Raw genomic sequence first — 20,872 nt, 5'->3', positions numbered from 1 at the left:
AAATTGATAGAAATTAAAAAAAAAATTAAAAAAATTGAATTCATTTTTTTGATTCTATCGTTTCGTTTATCGCAAAAAAAAAAAATAAAAAAAAAAATGGTAATTTTTTTTTTTTTGGTGTAAACCCAAAAACTATGTTGGCATCAAAAAAAAAAAAAAAAAAAATTAAAAAAAATAAAATATCTTTTCTGATTATTTTTTAATTTTTTTTTTTTCTTTTGTTTCCAAAATTATTTTTTTTTGGATATTTTTTATTTTTAAAAAAAAAAAAAAACCCAACAAAAATAAAAAATTAAACAACCACGTGGTTTTTAACTTCAATTATTATAATAATTAAGATACTTATAATTATTTATATTGTTTTCAACACCAACTAATTTTATAAAAATATTATAAATGCCCAAGATTTTTTTATTAATATTATTTTTTTTATTTTATTTGTGATTAAATTTTTTTAATTTTGTAGCATGTAACATAATTTTTAGTGTTGTACTTCTTTTGTAAATCAAAAACATTATGATTATCATAAAAGCAACACCTACAACTGGTACAACTACTACAACAGGTAAAAACCATTTTCGAGATGAATCATCATCACCACATTCAGATTTGAAATCATTTGTAAGTAAAACTGAAAAATCTGGATCAATTAAACATTCATTAATACAATGAGGTAAATTTAATGATACAATAATTGAATTTGAATCATTTCTTGCGCTTGTTGTAAAAAATGTTGATCTACCATCGGACAATACTTTATTAATGAATCTAGCAGAGAAAATTTTATTATTTTTTGAAATTTTGATATAATTAAATGTTGATATATCATTTACATTGGTTGTATCGATTTCTGTGTCTTTTGAATTACAATTATTAATTTTATCGATTTTATCAACTGATGATATTAATTCTAATTTTAAAGTATTTAAATTACTTTGATATGTATAATTTGCAATTGAAATTGTAAATTTAATTGAACCACTTGAAACAACGAATGATGTACCCGCAAATGTAAATTCTTTACCATTTTTATCTTTAATTTCTTCAATTGTTGATGTAATTATACATCCATTTGAATTTGGAGTAGTATTATTTACTAATTGTTGTTTTAATATATATTTATTTGGTTCAATTTCATTTTCAGTTTTATTAAATATCCAATTCTTTAATAATGAATAAGATTTAACTTCATTATTATTAATATCTACTTCAATTAATGATTTTAAATAAATTTGGAAATTAGTTTGAGAATCTGTAATATTTGTTGAACCTGTACCTGGGTCAATTGTTGTATTTGTACCACCACCGCCTGTATTATTATTACTATTGCCTAAACCATTATCTAAATTAATTAATGCGCTACAATCATATAAAGTATATCCATTTTTACATTTACAAATTCCAGTTGTTGAATTACAAATACCATTATTTGAACATTTATTTGGACATGGTATTGATAATTCAATATATTTATAAATACCAACACCAGTGAATATTTTATCATTTTGTTTTAAAATTATAGTTTTAATACCATTACCAGGTTGTGCTATACATTTAATTGTATCTATTGAATTTAATGTAATTTGACAATCTATTCCGCCAATTGTTAATGAAATATTATTTGTTAATTCTAAAAATGAACCAAAGAAAATAGCTTCACCACCATTTGTTGTTGATGGTTGAACTGATGTAATGAAAAAGTTTGGAAGTGAACAATCATCACCAATAAAATCATCTAAACATATACAAACACCTAAATTTAAATTACAAATACCATGATCATTATCAATACAATCATTTTTACATAATTTATCATTTCTTGAACCCAAATCTACATAAACTCTTTTAATGTTTGAATTTGTAGTTAAAGTTAATAATTCGAATTTATTTGTTAAAGAAGCTGGAATTAATTTTGTTGAATTTGCTTGAATTGAAAAGAAATCACTTGAATCAAAAATTTCAAATGTATAATTTGATATAGTGATTGTTTGTGTGACATGACCCAAATAACTTGAAAAGTAAGACCCATCAACTTGTAAACTTTTACCATTTGAAAAATAAACAGAGTCAATAATTGGTGATCTAAAAATTAATGGGAAATAATAATCCTTATCAAATGGATAAAAAAAATTAATTGATAAATAATTTACATGGGCAAATGAAATGCTATTATTGGTAGTAAATAGAAATTTTTTACCATATTCAATTGGTTCATAGGTTTTACAACTAATAGTTCCATTTATTTTATACAAGACTCCATTGAAACCAATATCATTACCGTAAATAATTAAAGCTGTGTTAGATTGTCTTTCAATTTGAGGTTTAAATGTTGTACAAGGTAAATTGGGATATAAATTTGTAAAGTTGTTTCCCTCGAAAGCTCCATAAAAAGTAATGTATGAACCAAGTGATGAATCAATTAATGGAGAATTAAAATAACAAGAAAAACATGATGGAATTGGACCAGTCATATTATTATCTCTAATTTGTAAAATAGCATGACACCATGATTGATCAATTGTTCCAGTTATAGAATTACCTGAAAAATCATAGATTCTTTCTTGATTAGGATTTGATAATTGATATTTACCTAAATCACCTGAAATAATTGAATGTTTCATTGAAATAATCTTTGGATTACCAAATTGTGAAATTGGTTCAGTTTGAGAAATCGTTCCATATTCAACAACAAGTTTACAATTATAGTTTAGAATTAGAGGGAATTGAAGTAATGAATTACTTTCAATATTAAAAAATTTCCCAGGGTTGGAAAAAGTAATAAAACGAATATTTTGATTTGAAATGTTCAATAGCTTATTATCTTGTGGACGACTAAATTTTAAATCAAAACGTATTGTATAACCTCCAACCAATGAAACTTCCTGATCTGCTAAAGCTTCAATGGGAAAATACATTTCCGGATCTGATGATTTAAATTCTTTAACCTCTGACCTTATAGTTTTATAATTTAAACCAAATGAATTAACATCGAAATTTGGTCCAAAATAAAAAATCATACTATTAAAATAATAATTTGACATATTTGGAAGATTGTTTAATCCTAATGTTAATGAATATAATTTATTTAAATTTGGAGAATCATTAATTAAATTTAAATATGATTTATCAAGTTGAAAAAGTGATGTATTTTTATTAATATATGACATTTTAAAATTTGAACCATCAAGACAATCACAACTTATAAACCTTTTTTTTTTAATAAAAAAACAATTAATTTCTGTTAGTTTTTTCAAAAAATAAATATATAAAACACAAAAAAAAAAAAAAAAAAAAAACTCACATCTCTCTATAACCTGGTAAAGTTTGATTTATTTCATTTATACCTGTAAAGTTTCTATAAGTAATTGTTACCACATTTTGAATTTTATAATAAAAAAACTCAAAACTTATTGGTAAATCTCTAAAATCATATCTATAAACATTTGGAAAACCAAGTATATCCGATGGGATAAGTTCTGCTCCAATTGGTGTATATTCTTTATTTCCAATTATTACCATTCTTTTTTTTTTTTAAAAAAAAAAAAAAAAAAAAAAAAAAAAAATTATTAATACACAATTTAAAAAAAATAAAATAAAATAAATAAAATAAATAAAATAAAAAATCTTAAAAACTTACATAATAAATGACCCAGTTGTTTGATTACATGATACATCATTACTACAAATTTCAGTAATTGGTTTATTTTCCAACGTTGTGAGGTTAAACTTTAAAATTAGATTTTGTAATGCATTAAATTCATCAATTGGTGGTACGATTCCATTTGAAAAATTGAAATTTATTATTAAAAATAAAATTGAAATGAAAAAAAAAAATATTTTAATCATTTTTTTTATTTTTAGTTTTTTTATAAATATATATATGTATTAAGTTTATTTTATTTTTTTAATATGACATGGGTATTTTAAAGAAGAAAAAAATATGGCCGTTTTAAAAAAAAAAAAAAATGATTACCACAACAAATTATTCACAAGATATTTTTTTTTTTTTTTGATTTTTTTTTTTAAATGAATTATTTTTTTTTTTTTTTTTTCAAAAAAAAATATCCAAAAAAATTCCATGGGTGTGCCTGTTCAAAAACAAATCGATTATTTAACCACACAAAACATGATAATCTTTTTAATTTTTTATTTTATTTTTTTGTTTTTTATTGATTTGTATTTTGTTTTTTTAATGGTTGTTCTTCAATTTGACCAGAATTAACCTTTTCTTTAGTTTCAGATGATATTGCATCATTTTTATCATTATTATTATTATTATTATTAATATCTACTAAAGTTCTTTTATTATTTGAATTAACATTCTTATTGATCATATTCATTTGAGAAGTCATATCACTTGATGATTTTAAAATTTCACGATATGCCATTGTTGCATAAGTTGAACTTGGTAAATTGAAACAAACTCTAACTGCTTTATGTTTACCATTAGGAACATCGACTGGTTCTTGAGAGCCTTTAAGAATTTCAATATCAGATAATGCTAATGGAATTGTGAAATCATCGTAATTGAAAATCTTATAGGTGGTATCTTTGGCAGTTTCCAATAATTTACGATAACCACCTCTAAGATCGATTGCACGATTTTTACTAATAAATTGTGATGGTTGAATATTACTCTTTGCTAATTCTTCAACATACAATTCACCAATAATATTCTTTGGTAAAATTGTACTACCACCAATTAATGGTAAAACAACTTGTTGAATTGTATAACGATCATTCTTTACATCATCTTCTGTAACATAATCAACTTTTATAACTTTTTTCTCTTCAATTTCAGTTTCATCACCACCAATTTCTTCTTCACCATCATTACTATTATTGTTATTATCTTTTGATTCTTCTTCATTTTTTTTATTATCAATTGATTCTTCAGAAATTATAACTAAATCACCAACGATTGGTTTATTAAAACCAAATAATTCAATTCTTTTTGTTGCCATTAAATTCCAAATTAAAGATTGATAACTATGAGTATAGAGCATACGAAGTGTACGTGGTATACTGTAGAAAGCATCTTGATAAGAGGACTGACCATTCTTTAAACCGAGTAATAGCTTTCTCTCTGCGTTTAAACCACGTGGCAACATTGTGAGTGTTTTTTTAATATCGCCAGTTTCTTTATAATAGAGTCTGGCTTTGGTTGCGTCATCACGTTCACCATCACGTGGATCTAGTATTAACTTTGCAGCTTTCTCCCAATTACCTTGAATCATTGCAATGCCAATCTCATAGGTTGGAATTGCACCAGTACCAAATCTTTGCATACCAAAATAATTAATGAATCCAGTTTTCTTGAAAGTTTCAATGGATTCTGTTATCAATTGGTCATCGGCGCCTTGAATCTCTCTAATTACAATAGAGAATCTGTTACCTGATAAATCACCCAACCTTAAATGATTCTCTACGAATCTATACTCACCAATACGAACTGGTGGTGAAAGTGTTGAGATCCTATTATTCAATTCAACCAATTTCTCTGGTGTAACTTTCCAAACGGTAACCCTTTGTGTAGTTATACCTCTCTTATCTTTTGTACCTGCAAATGAGAAATTCTTTTCACTATTTCTTAATATTCTTGACATCATACTCAATGTATCCATCGTATCTCTATTCTCTTTACATAATTTAAATTCAACATATTTTGGTTTACCAATTGGCCATTGTTGTCTATCATTAATTGATTTCTTTTTTGGATTACTAAATAAAATATATTTTAATTATTTATTATTATTTATTATTATTTATTATTTATTATTTATTATTATTATTTTAAAATACATACGCCTCAGCCCAAACTTTAACTTTACCATTATCAGTTTCAGAAACTAAATTATATCTTAATTTTATAACTTTATGTAATTCAGTTCTTTGTTCTTTATTTTCATTTACATCAAATAAAAAGAATGCTTTTGGATCAGTTTTATTTGGACCATCAAAGAATTGTGTAAATTCTTTAGTTTTCTCTTCACCAACTAATTTTTGTAAATCTTCTTCTTTGGTTGTTGTTGATTCAGTTGATTCAGTTGATTGTTGTTGTTCATCTGCTTTATAATCCACATTTTTTAAATGAATTACATTTCCTTGTTCATCAATTTCATTAACAATAAAATCTGAAAATCTTTGTTTTAAAAGTCCACTCCATGATCCTGATTTACCTAAAAATAATTTAATACCTAAACTTTCTTCAGTTCTATCAACTTTATGTGGGAATGAAGAAGAAGATGAAGAATTTGTATTTGTATTTACATTATCTATTGGTTGTGTATTTGGTGTTGATGTTGTAGTTGCTGATGTTTCAGTAGTAGTTGCAGTAGTTGTAGTTGCAGTTGTTACTGAATCTGTTTTTTCAATATCATTTGTTGGTGTTGGCACAACAGTAGTTTCTTCTTCTTTTACAATTGATGTTTCATTTTCCATTATTATTATACTAGAAATAATGTTATTTTTACAAGTTTTTTTTTTAAAAATAAATGAAAAATAAAAAAAATTTTAATTTATATAAAAAAAAAAAAAAAAAAAAAACGAATAAAATTTTTTTTATTTTTTTTTTTATTTTTATTTTTATTTTAAAAAAACGAAGAATGTGAATTCCCTAACTCATCAATCAATTAATTGTAAAAAAAAAAAAAAAAAAAAAAAAAAAAAAAAATATTCGTAATAAAATAAAATAAAATAAAATAAAATAAAATTTTAAAAGAAAAAACATACAATTATAATTCTTTTAAAAAAATATAATTCTTGTATTTTATTTAATGTTGTAATTTTTTGATCGAATATTGTAACTTGTACTTTTTTTTTTAAAAAAAAAATAGTACTAATTTATAATATAAAAGATGAATTTGATTTAATTATTAATCTAATAAACAAATCAAATTCATCTTTTATATTACAAATTAATACCATTTTTTTTAAAATAAAATGTATTGTTAAGAATATTTTTTATTTTTAAAAAATTAAATTTAAAAATTATATGTTTTTTTTATTTAAAATAAAGGGTGATATCAGAAGACCTACTAGCAATAATGTCATTATATAACAAACTGACAGATAATCTTCTGTTACTTTCGGTATATCAATCGATTTAGCACTTTTATCTTATCTGAGACACAAGATCCAAGTGACTCTAAACATCGTTGAATTTGGAATGATTTTTATAATTCAACAAACAACATTTAAATATTTTTATATGATTAATTCAAATTATGGGATTTTTTTATTTTTATTTTTCATAATTTTTTTTTTTGTCAATTTTTTTTTTTTTTTCAATTTTTTTTTTTTGAAAGACAGAATCAGATAAAGTTAAAAAAAAAAAAAAATTTTATATTTTATTTCACGTTTTTTTTTTTTTTTTTTTTTTTTTTTTAATTAATCAGAAACCTACCTACAAGAAATTTTCAGTTGCCTTGACTTTTAAATTTCAAAGGTACTTTTTTTTTTTTTTTTTTTTTTTTTTTTCAAAATATAATTTATGAATTCAATTGCTTTTATATTTCTTTTCAAAGGTAATAATATTATTTGTGGTTACTTGAATCTTGTGTAGTTTAAAAATAGTTGATCAATGATTTAATTAATTTTATAAACCTAATTTTTAATTTTATGATTATCTCCATAATAAAAAAATCAGAAATATTAATTAAAAGAAAATGGTTTTTTTAATTTTTTTTTTTTTTTTTTTTTTATTTTAAAAATTAATTCTCTCAAATATATTAATTGATATTATTATAAAAAATAATTTAGATAACTATATTTTTAATCTTTAGTTTTTTTTTAACTCAAAGAAAATAAAAATAACTTAATTTGGTTAAAAAAAAAAAAAAAAAAAAAAAAAAAAAAAAAAAAAAAAAACCATACCATATATCATTAAATATTTTTCTCATTTAAATTTTCTAAATCAATTTTATAAATTCATATACTTTATGTTAATACACACTATAACTTATATAAAACACCATTTATAGAAAAATGACGTAAAAACACCCCTTTTTATATTTTTTTTTTTTTTTTTTTTTTTTTTTTTTTTACACAAAATTATAATGTATACATTGGTGGTGGTGGTTTTTTTTTTTTTTAAAGTAATTATTTAACAATAAAATAAAATTAAAAAAATAAAAGTGAAATAAAATAAATATAAAATAATTTAAAAAAAAAAAAAAAAAAAAAAGTAGCAAGTTGTAAAAACCAAATTTAATAAATCTAATTTTAAAGATTCAATTTTCAAATATGGATTTATTGTAGTTTAATTATTATAGTACTACCATCCAAAATAAAAAGTTTTTACTTAAAAAAAAAAAAAAAAAAAAAAAAAAAAAACCAAAGATATATAAAATACAAAAAAATAAATTAAAAGATAAATAAAATACAAAAAATTTAAAAAGCAGTATAAAGGTAAAAAAAAAAAAAAAAAAAAAAAACATAGTAATTATATTATTTAATAATTTTAAAATACCAATACAAATATTAACAAATATATATAAAAAAAAAAAAAAATAAAAAAAAAATAAAAGTGTATTTTTTCACAATTACCACATATGATCAAAAAAAAGTTAAAAATGGATTCAAATTACAATAATAATAATTTTATTTCAAATGAAATTATAAATAATATAAACGATATATTATGTGGAAGCAGTACTAATAATAATAATAATAATAATAATAATAATAATAATAATAATAATAATAATAATAATAATAATAACATTAACAATAATAATATTAGTAGTTATTGTAGTAGTGGAGGAGGAGTAGGAAGTAGCTCTGGTAATGAAACAGGATGTGCACCACCTATAAATAATAGTAATACCTTTTATGATACTGAAAAAAACTGCTTTTCATATATTAATAAGGGTGATGGAATTAATTTAAATAATAATAATAATAATAGTTTAAATAATTTAAATAATAATAATTGTGAATTACAATTTATAAAAGAATATGTAACTATTAAATCAGAAGATATTTATTTAGAAGGTATTGTTAATTTTAATGAAAAATCAAAAGGTATAATTATATTTGTTCATGGTATTGGAAGTAGTAGATTTTCACCACGTAATCTTTATCTATCAAAATATTTTCAAAATATGGGTTACTCAACATTACTATTTGATATATTAACACCACAAGAAGAAAGATTAAATAACATTACTGGTGAATTTAAATATAATTTAAATTTCATTTCAAATAGAATTTTAAATGCAACTCAATTCATAATTTTAAATCAAAAATTAAAACGTATTATATTTTTAATTATTTTATAAATTTATTAATTTTTTAATTTATTTATTTATTTGTATTATTAACATATTTATATATTTTTTAAATTAATAATAGATTTAGATTTAATTTATTTTGGTAGTTCAACAGGTAGTGCTGGTATAATAGAATGTGAAAAAAAAGTATTATCATTAGGTATTAAAATTAATTCAATTATATCAAGAAGTGGTAGATTATCATTATGTAATGAAAATTCAATTAAATCAATTAGTACAAGAATTTTATTGCTTTGTGGTGGTGATGATAAAGAAACATTGGAACACAATAAAATATTTTTAAATAAAATTAATAATAATAAATTAGAAAAGAAATTAGCTGTAATTTTAAATGCAACTCATTTATTCCCTGAAGAGAATGCTTTAGAAAATGTTGCTTCAATTTCTTTAAATTTTTTAAATTCTTCAAATTTATAAAAAAATTAATAAATAAATAAATAAATAAAAACATTTAATTACACACACACACACAAATCAATTATTTATTTATTTATTTATTTATTATTTATTTTTATATTTAGTTTTTATAAATTGAATCTAATTTAAATAAAGTTGGTTTATCAACTATTGAAGCTTGATATTTCATAGCTAATTTAAGAGCAAAGAAAACTGAACCAACTAAAACGGTAGTTTGAGAAATGAAACCACCAATTGATGAAGTAGCAGAAGGGAGATATAAATTTGCTAAAAAGATAGCAGCAAATACAAATGAAAAGATCCAAATTAGAGGTGAGGGTGGTTTTGATTCATGTTGTTTAGCAGTGGTTAAATCAACTGATGGATTTGTGAATAAAAAGTAACTATCTTGACGGAAACCATCTTTAAAGTTATTTAAATAATATCTTTTAACTGAATTTTCACCATCTCTAAGTACACCTTGGAAATTTCTTTTACCAGTACGAGTGAAATCATTCTTTAATGCGCCAGTGCCAGAGTATTGAGTGGAGATAGCATCACCATGGTCGGCCCAGATATTCTTAAATACATACTCAAACTGGTCGCCTTTGAAAGTGGTTGATGGGATTTGTTTATTCAATACACTTGCCATTTGGTTCTCCAAGGAGTGACGAGTGATTAAAGATTGCACTACATTGGTTCTGTCTAAATTATCGATACAATTCGTACGGAAAACACCTTGTTGTTTTTGAACGATTTTACCATCCTCAACGAAAAAGAAGCCATACTGCTTCAAATCGTCCTTTAACTGGTCCATGAGTATGGACAACTTGTCATAACGCATACCTTTACAAATTGAATGGAAATCAAACCAAACATAATGAACATCTTTCAAAGATTTAACACGTTCTTCATAGGCCTCACCTAATTTTAATTCGGCACCTTTACGATCGATAAGGTTGACCACGGTGGTGGAGCCATAGAGTTGGTGAAGTTGTTTAAAGTGTTGCTCCAATGCTTGGGAGTTCTCCTTCTCATCACCGTAGAATTTAACCGATGGTTTGTATTTCAAAGTTGGGAATTGTGACCATAGCAATGGGATCGAGCCTCTAACTTGCACGAATGATGTGAAAGTGTTCTCCTTGATCTCAATAATCTGCTCAGTCTCTACATTATTAGCGACATTACCCTTCTTATCAATACCACGTACATTATAACGTGTACCAGAACGATTTAAATTTCTACGTGAAATTAAAGTGAATTGGCAAGTACCACCCAATGTCTTTGACTCCACAAAGCCCATTGTAATTGGTAGAATCCAGTCACCCAAACCATGCTCTTTACTTAAAATTGTAACATACTTTTCGTTCCAAAAGAAACGTGAATCACAACGCTCGCCTAATGACGATCCGCTTGTGGTGGTGGTGGTGGTTGAATACTGTCTTTGAAGTGTAAGAGTGAAATCATAGTCATATGAGAAATAGAAATTCTCTGACGACAATAACCATCTAATCATCGATAAATGTTGTTCCTCGGCATCTTGATCGGGGATTGATACTAGTGATTGCTGATTTGGAAAGAATGGAATCAATTCGACATCTTTCATTTGATAGATTTTCTTACCTGTCACAGTTGCAACATGATTATGTTCTTTGAATATCATTAAATAATGACCTGATACCAATTGAATACAACCGATTATACCTTTAACATTTTCAATTCTTGTTAAAACCTTTTCATTATTTTTTGGTACACCAACACTAATACTAGCTTTAACTGAATGTTTATCAATATTTAATGATTTATCTTTATTACCATTATTTATTAATATAAATCTTTCATTTGTATTAATTAATTCAATATTCATTTTATAATATTATTATTTAATTATTAATAATACAATACTATTTAATTTAATTAAAAATTCAAAAAAAAAAAATTCAAAAAAAAAAAAAAAAAACAAAAAAAAAAAAAAAAAGAAAAATTAAAAAAAAATAAAAAAAAAATAAAAAAATAAAAATTCGAATTTTGTTTTAAAGCAACGAGAGTGTGGGAGTATCAGTTTATTTTAACAACAAAACACAAATCAATCTTTTTATTTTATTTTTTTATTTTTTTATTTTTTTTTTTTAAATTAAAAAATATAACAATGATTGTGGGAATGAAAAAAAAAAAAAAAAAAAATCTAAAAAGAAATCAATTTATACTTTATTTTTATAAAAATAAAATTATTACCAATTTTTTTTATTTTATATTAATTTTGATCAAAATAATGATCATTATTGATATCTAATGGTTGTTGATTAATTTGATAATTATTATTATTATGTTGGTGATAATTTGATTGTGTAAATGGTGAAGTGAAAGGGGACATTGTTAAAGAGTTTTTATCAGGTGTTGAAAATTTTCCATTTAAAGATTGTTGGTGTTTTATTATTACATTATTATTACTACTGCTTGCACTATTAGAAGAAGATGAAGAATTTTGATTTTGATTTTGATTTAATGATTGTTTCATTCTATTATAAACATCTTTAAATTTATCTCTATTCTTTTTACAATCAATTAATTGAAATTCTAATTTATGTAATTTATTTTCCAATTCTTTTAAACCTAATTGAAACATTTCTTCATATTTTTGATCATTTAATTTTGAGAAATAATCAGTGACAAAACTACCCAACTTTTGAAACATTGGATCTAAAAAGAAAGCATTCAATTTGTTTCTAATGAGTTTTGAGAAAAAGAAACGAATACCAGAGAATAGACGACCAGCGATCATGCAAACCTTTTGATAGGTATCATCATCGATATTTCTTGATCTGGATAGTGGTTCATCTTCCAATTTTTTACAATCCATTATTGAGATTACTCTTTGTTTGGTCTCTTCTGGTGACACTTTAAGATAGTTGTAAGGTTTAATTTCAGTTAAACCAGATAGTAAATTCCAATCAACAATCTTTGTAAACATTTCAAAGTCATCCTTTAAACGTGATTTACACTCCGATTCAATGGTTTGAATGAATTTTTCATATTGAGATTGTAATTCCTTTAGGAAATGTTCATACAATGATACGGTATGAGATGATTCATTCTCATCCTTTCCTAAAATCGATACACTAATATCGAATAGTCTCTTCATAATATAAGATGAACGTTGTAACACAATATCGATCAATGGTAGTAACACTTTTTTTGATTTTGTTTGAAAGATATTAGTTGCAGCCAATTCATAAATTGGTGAATTATGAGATTTCGATACACCAATGGCAGAGGCTACCTCATTGATGGAGGTCTCTGGAAACTCTTTAGAATGAATTACAAACTCGAATTCATTTAACAATCTTTCATATTGTGCACCACCATACAAACTATAATTTGAATTTTGAATATCAAAATCAAAATTATAACCAGGCCATGGTTGAACGGAGCAATTCTCTTTCTCTTGAAGTAAAGTTTGACCAAACTCATCAGGATCACCAACAACACTACCTTCTAACAATCTCTCGATTTGACCATTGAAATTAGAGACGAATCTCATCACTTTCTCTTTCAAAGTTACAATGTTATTATCTGATAATTCCTTTTTAACACGAACGATATCCGCTTCGGTTTTCTTGCAAATCGACTCTAATTGCAACATACTTGGCAATAGATTCTGTTGATACTTTTCATGAAGTAAATTCTCTACATATTGTCTAACCTTGTAAATACCAATTTGTCCACCAAATCTATTCTCATCGAATCCAATCTCTAAAAGTTTTCTATAATCATCAAGGAATGTTTCCTTCATTGCATCTTTGAATCTATGAGTCTCTAAATTTCTCTTCAATGGAAGGGAAATGAAAAATGGTTTCTTTTGTGCTATTATTCCCTCACCTTCTAAATATTTATGAGCAGATTCACGATTTCTCAACTCTTTTACACGATTATCAAATTTTGTATTCACTAGAATCGTACGAGAGAAATCTGGATCAATTTTCTTTACCAATGGTCTTGAGATTGTATTTGCCCATTCAACATTTGATTGTTCCAAACAAACAATGATACGATTCTTTGGCTCAATTAATTTCTTTACCATCTCTGAGATTTCATATTTTAAACGTTCATCACCACCCTTTCTAAATCCTGGTGTATCATAAATGTTTAAATTTGAACAATGAGCAAATTCAACACGTAAAAAGATTGGTATAGATGATACTCTATCACCAGCTCTACCAGTTCTTTCATTAGTTCTTCTAATAATCTCTTCAGTTAATTCATTTACTGGTGTTTCATATTCTTCCCATTTATCTTCATTTAAATTATTTGAACCGCCACCACCACCTTGGCTACTACTTACATTTTGTTGTTTATCAGTATTATGATTACTATTACCACTTGTTGTTGATGTTGAAGAACTAGAACCACCATATGAGTTTGAATAATCTTCTTTTTTAAATCTACAAGATGGTTGTTGTTTTGAAGGATTATTAATCATTTGAATGATCAATGGTCTTCTTGTACCAATATTTGTCTCTACAATATTAAATTGAAATCCTAATAATGATTCAATAAATGATGATTTGCCATCAGATTGCATACCAACTACAACTAATTCTGGTGTATCAAATGATATATTATGACTAATTATATAAATATAATATATTAAAAAAAAAAATAATATATATATATTAGTTTTTTTTTTATTTTTTTTTTTTTTATTTATTTATTTATTTTTTTTTAAAATTAAAATAATCTTACTCATGTGATATCATTTGTAAATCATTAAATAATGAATATAACTCTTGATTTGTTGATGCATTAATAGATTCAGAATCATCTAATTTCTTTCTTTCATTTTCTAATTTTGTTCTAACTTGTTTTGATAATAACTCTTCATTATCTCTTTTTCTTTTTTTTTCTTCTCTTTTCTTTTTCTCTTCTTCATGCATCTTTAGTGCCATAGCTTCAGCAATTGCCATTTGTGCTTTGTTTAATTGTGGTGATGAAGAAACTGAAGCATTTGTAGTTGTTGCTATTGTATTTGTTGTTAAAGTACTATTACTAGAGATATCAAAATGTGCTTGTTGTTGTTGATGTGACATTCTTTATTTTATTTAATTTAATTTTATTTAATTTTATTTACAAATATATTTTAATGGTGGATAATAAAAAATAAAAAATTAAAAAAAAAATAAAAAATAAAAAATTAAACATTTTTAAAAAAAAAAAAAAAATATAAAAATTGAGAATAAGATACTTAGAAAAAGATTATTTCTTCTAAAAAAAGAAATTAGCGCCAAATTTTTTTTTTAAAAAATTTTTATTTATTTTTTATTTTTTTTTTTCTATTTTTTTTTTTAAATTAATTTTAATTTTTTATTTTTTTTTTTAAGAATATCTTCGAATTAATCAAATATTTGTAAGAATGAAAGTTATGAATAAAATTTACAACATTTTCTTTTTTTTTTTCCTTTATATTTTATTTTTATTTTTATTTTTATTTTTATTTTTATTTAATTTTATTTGAATATAGCATATAAAAATAGAGAACTCAATTACACAAAATGATATAAAATATAAAAAAATGACCATAATCATTTTTTTTTTTTTTTTTTTTTGAAATGGAGTTTTATTATTAAATTTTAATTAGCCAACAAACACAATTTATTAAAAATATTGGCTAAAGAGTTTAAAAGGTGAAATTTACTAAAATAGTTATTTTCATTTTTTATGTTTTACATTTTTTTTTTTTTTTATTTTTTTTTTATTTTTTTATTTGAAAATAAAAATTCATGAAAAATTTTTTTGATTGGATGTTATCAAAATTATCTGAAATTAATTCCAATCATTTATTTGAAAACAGCAATAAATAAATAAAAGAAAAAAGAGAAAAAAAAATAAAAAAATAAAGTTAAAATAATAAATTTTTTTTTTTTTTGGATTATTTATTTTAAAATTATTTGTTTAATTGTTATTTATTAGCTAAACTAAAAAATTATTTATTTTATTCAATTTCTTTTAATTTATTTTTTTTTAAAGATTTCTTTTGAGGAAACACGTTATAACCAAAAACAATTTGACTGAAAATAAACGTTTATTATTTTTTTTTTTTTTTTTTTTTTTTTTTTTAATTTTTTTAATTTTTTTTTTTTTTTTTTTTTTTTTTTTTTTTTTTTTTTTTCAAATTTATTTTTAAAACAAAATAAAGATTTTTTTTTATTTTCTTAATTTTTATTTTATTTATTTTTAAACTCTACAAATTAAAATTTTTGTATATATCCCTTACAAACTTACACCAACATCATTTTTTTAATAACATACAACAAAAATCACCACCACATTCACACAACACCAAATTGGCAATTTTGGCTGGCATTATTCTTAATAAAATATCACCCAAAATAAAAAAAATAAAAAATAAAATAATTATTATTTTATAAAAATCATCTTCCCCCTCTACACTCATTCTTAAAAAAAAAAAAAAAAAAAAAACTTTTTTTATTTATAAATTTAATTCCTGTTATTATTATTATAATGCTTTCTATTAAAAACAACACACACATTACAACACTCACACACACATCCCACTTACATATCACCTTATAAACAAAAAATTTATTAAATTACTCACCCTCACATATATATATTCAATAGATTATAAAATTATAATTATATTTTGATTTATTTTATAAATAATAAAAAAATTTTTATAAAACAAATTCACCTTTTTTATTTATTTTATATTAAAAAATTACTAATTACTTTTTTTCAAAATTTTTAAAACATTCAATAAAAAAAAAAAAATATTTATTATTTTTTTTTTTTTCTAAATAATTATTATCATTTTTTTATTTATTTTATTATTATTATCATCATTCAGTATCTTAAATAAATCAATTGATATTAAGAACAAATAAAAAAAAAAGAAAAAAAAAAAAAAAAAAAAAAAAAAGAAAAGAAAATGAATATCAATTTTTCAAAAGATGATATTACAGGATTACCAAAATCAACCAAAGAAGAGGATGAAAATGATTTCTCAAGTTTAGATTATAGTGATCTCTTTATGGATGTAGAAATTGGTAGAGGCTCATTTGGACAAGTTCAAAAAGCTAGTTATTTTGGTACAGATGTTGCAGTTAAACAATTAAGTACTTTAGTATCAATTGATCCTGATTATTTTAAATTTATGTTAAGAGAAATTAAAATTTTAAAGTAAGTTTTTTTTTTTTTTTTCTTTCATTTTTAATTTTTATTCTAATATCTTAATATTTTATTTTATTTTATAGGGGTATGAGACATCCAAATATTGTTCAATATATTGGTGCATGTTGTCATGAAGGAAGATATATGATTGTAACAGAATATATTAAAGGTGGAGATTTACATCAATTTATTAAAGCACGTGGTGTATCAAATATTTCATGGACATTAAGAATGAAATTAGCATTAGATATTGCATCAGCATGTAAGTTTATTAATAATTTTAATTTAATAATTATTTAAATATTAATTTTTTTTTTTTTTTTTTTTTTTTTTCTCTATTTTTTAAATATATTTTTAGTTTCATATTTACATTCAAAAAAAGTTATATTTAGAGATTTAAAAGCAAAGAATATTTTAGTTGATGAGATTGGAGATGGATTATATAGAGCCAAAGTTATTGATTTTGGATTTGCACGTATTTTCGATGGAAAAGATACCAATAATTTAACCATTTGTGGATCAGAGAATACAATGTCACCAGAAGTAATCGTTGGTTCATCATATAATGACAGTTGTGATGTTTACTCTTATGGTGTTTTATTGTTGGAATTAATTTGTGGATCACGTGTCGTCAAAACTCAATTAAAGAGAACTCCAATGAATGCTTTCGATATGAATCTTGAGAAAGCTGAACATTTAGCACCAGAATCTTGTCCAAGAGCTTTCATGGATTTAGCAAAATGGTGTTGTTCTTATAATCCAAAAGATAGACCAACATTTAAAATCGTTGTTGAAGGTTTAAAAGTTTTAACAAATCAACAATTAAAAGATTTACCAGTTAAAGGTAAATCAAAACCATATATTGATCCTGATGAGGATTCATTCATTGACCCAAATGATGACAGTAATAATAATAATAATAGTGAAAATAATAATAATAATAATGACAATAGTAATGAAAATAATGAAAATAATAATGAAAATAATAATAATAGTAATGAAAATAATAATAAAAAGAATAAAAATGGAAGTGGTGGTGATATTTCAGGATCATCAGTAATAATAAAAACAGATGAAGAAGAATCATTTAATTCAGTAGTATATAAAGAACATGCAGTTGCACAACCTTTACCAAACATTGATTATGGTGGTCAAAATAAAAGACAAAATAATATATTCAATCCTTCATTTTTTACACCACCACCAAACTCAAAATCAATGATGGATTTAAAGCAATCATCCGCCGTTGATGAAGATGAAGATGAGGATGAAGATGATGTGCCATCTGAATTATTAACATCATTAACTGTTAATGATATTAGATATTCAAATCCAAAATCATTTGCAGCAACCATTTCAACTCCAAATTTAAATTATGCAACCGCTTTAGATCAAGATCCACCAAAACCATTATCCCAATCCGCTTGTGCAACCGTTTTAGGTGGTATTCCTCCAATGCAACCAAAAAAAAAGCCAAATAATAAAAATAAGAAAAAGAAGAAGAAGTTATAAATAAATAAATTTGTGTTTTTAATAAATAATAATTCTGTTTGAAAATTTTTTTTATTTATTATTATCGTTAATATTATTATAATCCTTATTGTTGCTGTCCTTATCATCATCCTTATCATTATCATTATCATTATCATTATCATTATTAATTATATTATTATTATTATTATTATTATAACCATTAATTAAATCAGTATTAATTTCATTTTCGTTCAAATTATTATGATTAACTTGGTTATCATTTTGGTTATTATTATTATTATTATTATTATAATTTATAGTTTTAGCTTGAGCTTGTAATTGCTGTTCTTTCTTTTTGTTTTTCTTTGCCAGTTTTTTTTGTTTTCTTGATAATCTCTTTTGTTGGTCATGAATTGATTTTTGATGTTTTAATACTAAACTGTTTTTATGTTCTAATAGTTTAGCTTGTAATTGTAATTTATGAATTTGACTCTCTTCTTTTGGAAGAGCATAAGATGATAAACTTTGATAACAACCTTGTACCAATTTATTTGTATCACTATTAGCATTTCTTCTAGTTAATGGTGGTGCACCACCAATCTTTTCATTATTTTTCATTAAAAGTAATTTTTCTTTTAATTTAGTATCATTTGATGAAGAGGAATCATCTTCATCATCACCATTATCATCATCATTTTCATTATCAGAAGAAGAAGAGGATGGTGGTGATGAATATGGAGAAGAATCTAAAGAGGAAGAGGAAGAAGAAGAGGTACTTAAAGATAATGATGGAGATATTCTAGAAGATAAATATGAATCCAAAGAATATGAAAGTGATTTTCTCTTTTTTCTATTATTTCTTTTAGACCATGGCATATATTCAACATCAGTATCACTACTTTCACTATTACTTTGATTATCAATTGAATGATCCATTGATAATTTCAATTTAATTGGTTTATTATTACTGTTATTATTATTATTATTTATATTAATATTATTATTATTTTCATCACCATCATCAGAGTTACTATTATCAATATCACTTCTGTCTCTCTTATTACTATTTGGTGTTTTTTTAGATGGTGATAAATATGGTGATGGTAATGAAATTGATGAAGGGGAAGTCGTAGTAGTAGTTGTTGTAGTTGTAGTAGTATTAGTAGCAATATTTGGTGGTGATGATGATGATGATGATGACGGTGGTGATGATGGTAATGAAGAAGATGAAAATAATTGTAATTTTGAATGTTTTTTCTTTGGAGTTGATAATATAACTCTATTTAAATGAGTTTGGTCAGTAACAATATCAGAATCTTTATCATCGATTGTAAAAGAGTAAAAACTACAATTTGTAGCGGATCTCCAAGATAAAGAACCTTCTTCCATTTCATAACTTTCATAGGGATACTTAAAGATACCCCATGGTTTAGTTTTTTTATCGGAAGGTTTAAAACGTGGACAAAGTGTTTTCATTGTTATAACTTTTGTACCTGGTTTCGAATATTTTTTAAATAATTCCATAATTGAAATCTCTAATTCCGGACCAAAGCAAGTATTGTGCATAAAGAATACATTGGGTTCAGAGAAATCAAACTCTAGTGAACCTTTGACATCACAATTGTAGATTTTAATTTGTTGAGTACTTGGATGTAAACCTAATTCCAATGAGCGCTTTTTATAAATTTCCAACATACTTTGAGAGATATCATAAAGGTCTTTTCTGATCTCCACACCTATTACTCTACAACCGACTTGAGCAGCCAATTGAAACAAGACATTGCCAATACCACAACCAATATCACAAAATACATCGGTTGGTTTAATTAAACCAAGATGAATCCAGTGTCTTAATAGTGTTGGTTCGGCTTCGCCATAAACCTCTTGAGAGAAACTTATATAGTGTTTCAACACTTTTGGATTCTGTATTGATGATCTCATTTCACCATGATATAAATCTAACCATTCATCATATTTCATAAATCTTTTACCATTATATAAATTATTTTCATGTTGTTGTGTCAACAATAGTTTTTGTGCTCTAATGAATGGTGCTTGTTGTTCCAATGTATAGTTGCACTCTTTTGATGCGAATAAATCTGGCATTTCAATTTCATTATATTTATTCTGTCTTGGTTTCTTTGTAAAATCATCAAAAATATTTGAAATATTCATTTTCCTTCTAATTGATGATGCTCTTGTTGTAGTTGTTTCTGATGTTCCTGTTGTTACTGGAACTCCAATACCAACATCAAAATCATCTTCAAATAAACAAATACGTTGACTACCATTGATTTTTTTAACTGGTTTCTTTATAACTGTTAAACTATTTGATGATGATGTTGATGATGATGATGATGATGTTGTTGTTGTTGTTTTGGTTGGTTTTTTATTAATATCTTTTTTTATAGTTTCAATTTTCTTAACAATTGTATTATTATTATTATTATTATTTTTATTATTATTATTATTATTTTTAATAATATTATTATTATTATTATTATTATTATTATTATTATTAT

At 23.4% G+C, this 20,872-nt stretch overlaps 7 protein-coding genes across 7 annotated transcripts in view; 2 read left to right on the top strand and 5 right to left on the bottom strand.

Moving 5' to 3' along the window:
- Positions 1 to 434: 434 nt before the first annotated feature.
- DDB_G0271634 (hypothetical protein) lies at positions 435 to 3,519 on the bottom strand (the record flags this gene model as incomplete). The annotated part of the gene is made up of 2 exons (XM_640488.1): positions 435 to 3,207; positions 3,302 to 3,519. 2 exons carry the CDS (start codon positions 3,517 to 3,519, stop codon positions 435 to 437), a joined length of 2,991 nt encoding a protein of 996 aa, XP_645580.1.
- A 647-nt stretch (positions 3,520 to 4,166) lies between these two features.
- pus7 (tRNA pseudouridine synthase D) lies at positions 4,167 to 6,441 on the bottom strand (the record flags this gene model as incomplete). Its single annotated transcript, XM_640487.1, has 2 exons — positions 4,167 to 5,721; positions 5,807 to 6,441. The coding sequence occupies 2 exons, from the start codon at positions 6,439 to 6,441 to the stop codon at positions 4,167 to 4,169; spliced, it is 2,190 nt and encodes a 729-aa protein (XP_645579.1).
- A 2,132-nt stretch (positions 6,442 to 8,573) lies between these two features.
- On the top strand, positions 8,574 to 9,710 carry DDB_G0271570 (hypothetical protein; the record flags this gene model as incomplete). Its single annotated transcript, XM_640486.1, has 2 exons — positions 8,574 to 9,255; positions 9,355 to 9,710. 2 exons carry the CDS (start codon positions 8,574 to 8,576, stop codon positions 9,708 to 9,710), a joined length of 1,038 nt encoding a protein of 345 aa, XP_645578.1.
- A 100-nt stretch (positions 9,711 to 9,810) lies between these two features.
- sac1 (hypothetical protein) lies at positions 9,811 to 11,556 on the bottom strand (the record flags this gene model as incomplete). Its single annotated transcript, XM_640485.1, has 1 exon — positions 9,811 to 11,556. The coding sequence occupies one exon, from the start codon at positions 11,554 to 11,556 to the stop codon at positions 9,811 to 9,813; it is 1,746 nt and encodes a 581-aa protein (XP_645577.1).
- A 387-nt stretch (positions 11,557 to 11,943) lies between these two features.
- On the bottom strand, positions 11,944 to 14,776 carry dlpC (dynamin like protein; the record flags this gene model as incomplete). Its single annotated transcript, XM_640484.2, has 2 exons — positions 11,944 to 14,314; positions 14,433 to 14,776. 2 exons carry the CDS (start codon positions 14,774 to 14,776, stop codon positions 11,944 to 11,946), a joined length of 2,715 nt encoding a protein of 904 aa, XP_645576.2.
- Positions 14,777 to 16,635: 1,859 nt separating this feature from the next.
- Positions 16,636 to 18,389, top strand: DDB_G0271538 (LISK family protein kinase; the record flags this gene model as incomplete). The annotated part of the gene is made up of 3 exons (XM_640483.1): positions 16,636 to 16,886; positions 16,961 to 17,139; positions 17,236 to 18,389. The coding sequence occupies 3 exons, from the start codon at positions 16,636 to 16,638 to the stop codon at positions 18,387 to 18,389; spliced, it is 1,584 nt and encodes a 527-aa protein (XP_645575.1).
- A 51-nt stretch (positions 18,390 to 18,440) lies between these two features.
- dotA (SAM domain-containing protein) overlaps positions 18,441 to 20,872 on the bottom strand; it is a gene marked incomplete at both ends in the record, with an annotated part of 5,538 nt that continues 3,106 nt past the window's right edge. The window contains one exon of the mRNA XM_640482.2: positions 18,441 to 20,872. This exon is cut by the window's right edge and continues 3,106 nt beyond it. Within this exon, the coding sequence (XP_645574.2) occupies positions 18,441 to 20,872 (2,432 nt within the window).

The sequence above is a fragment of the Dictyostelium discoideum genome (genome assembly GCF_000004695.1).
Source record: "Dictyostelium discoideum AX4 chromosome 2 chromosome, whole genome shotgun sequence".
NCBI classification, from domain to species: Eukaryota; Evosea; class Eumycetozoa; order Dictyosteliales; family Dictyosteliaceae; genus Dictyostelium; species Dictyostelium discoideum.
The sequence above is the reverse complement of the archived record's forward strand: the minus strand, read 5'-3'. Positions and strand labels throughout refer to the sequence as shown.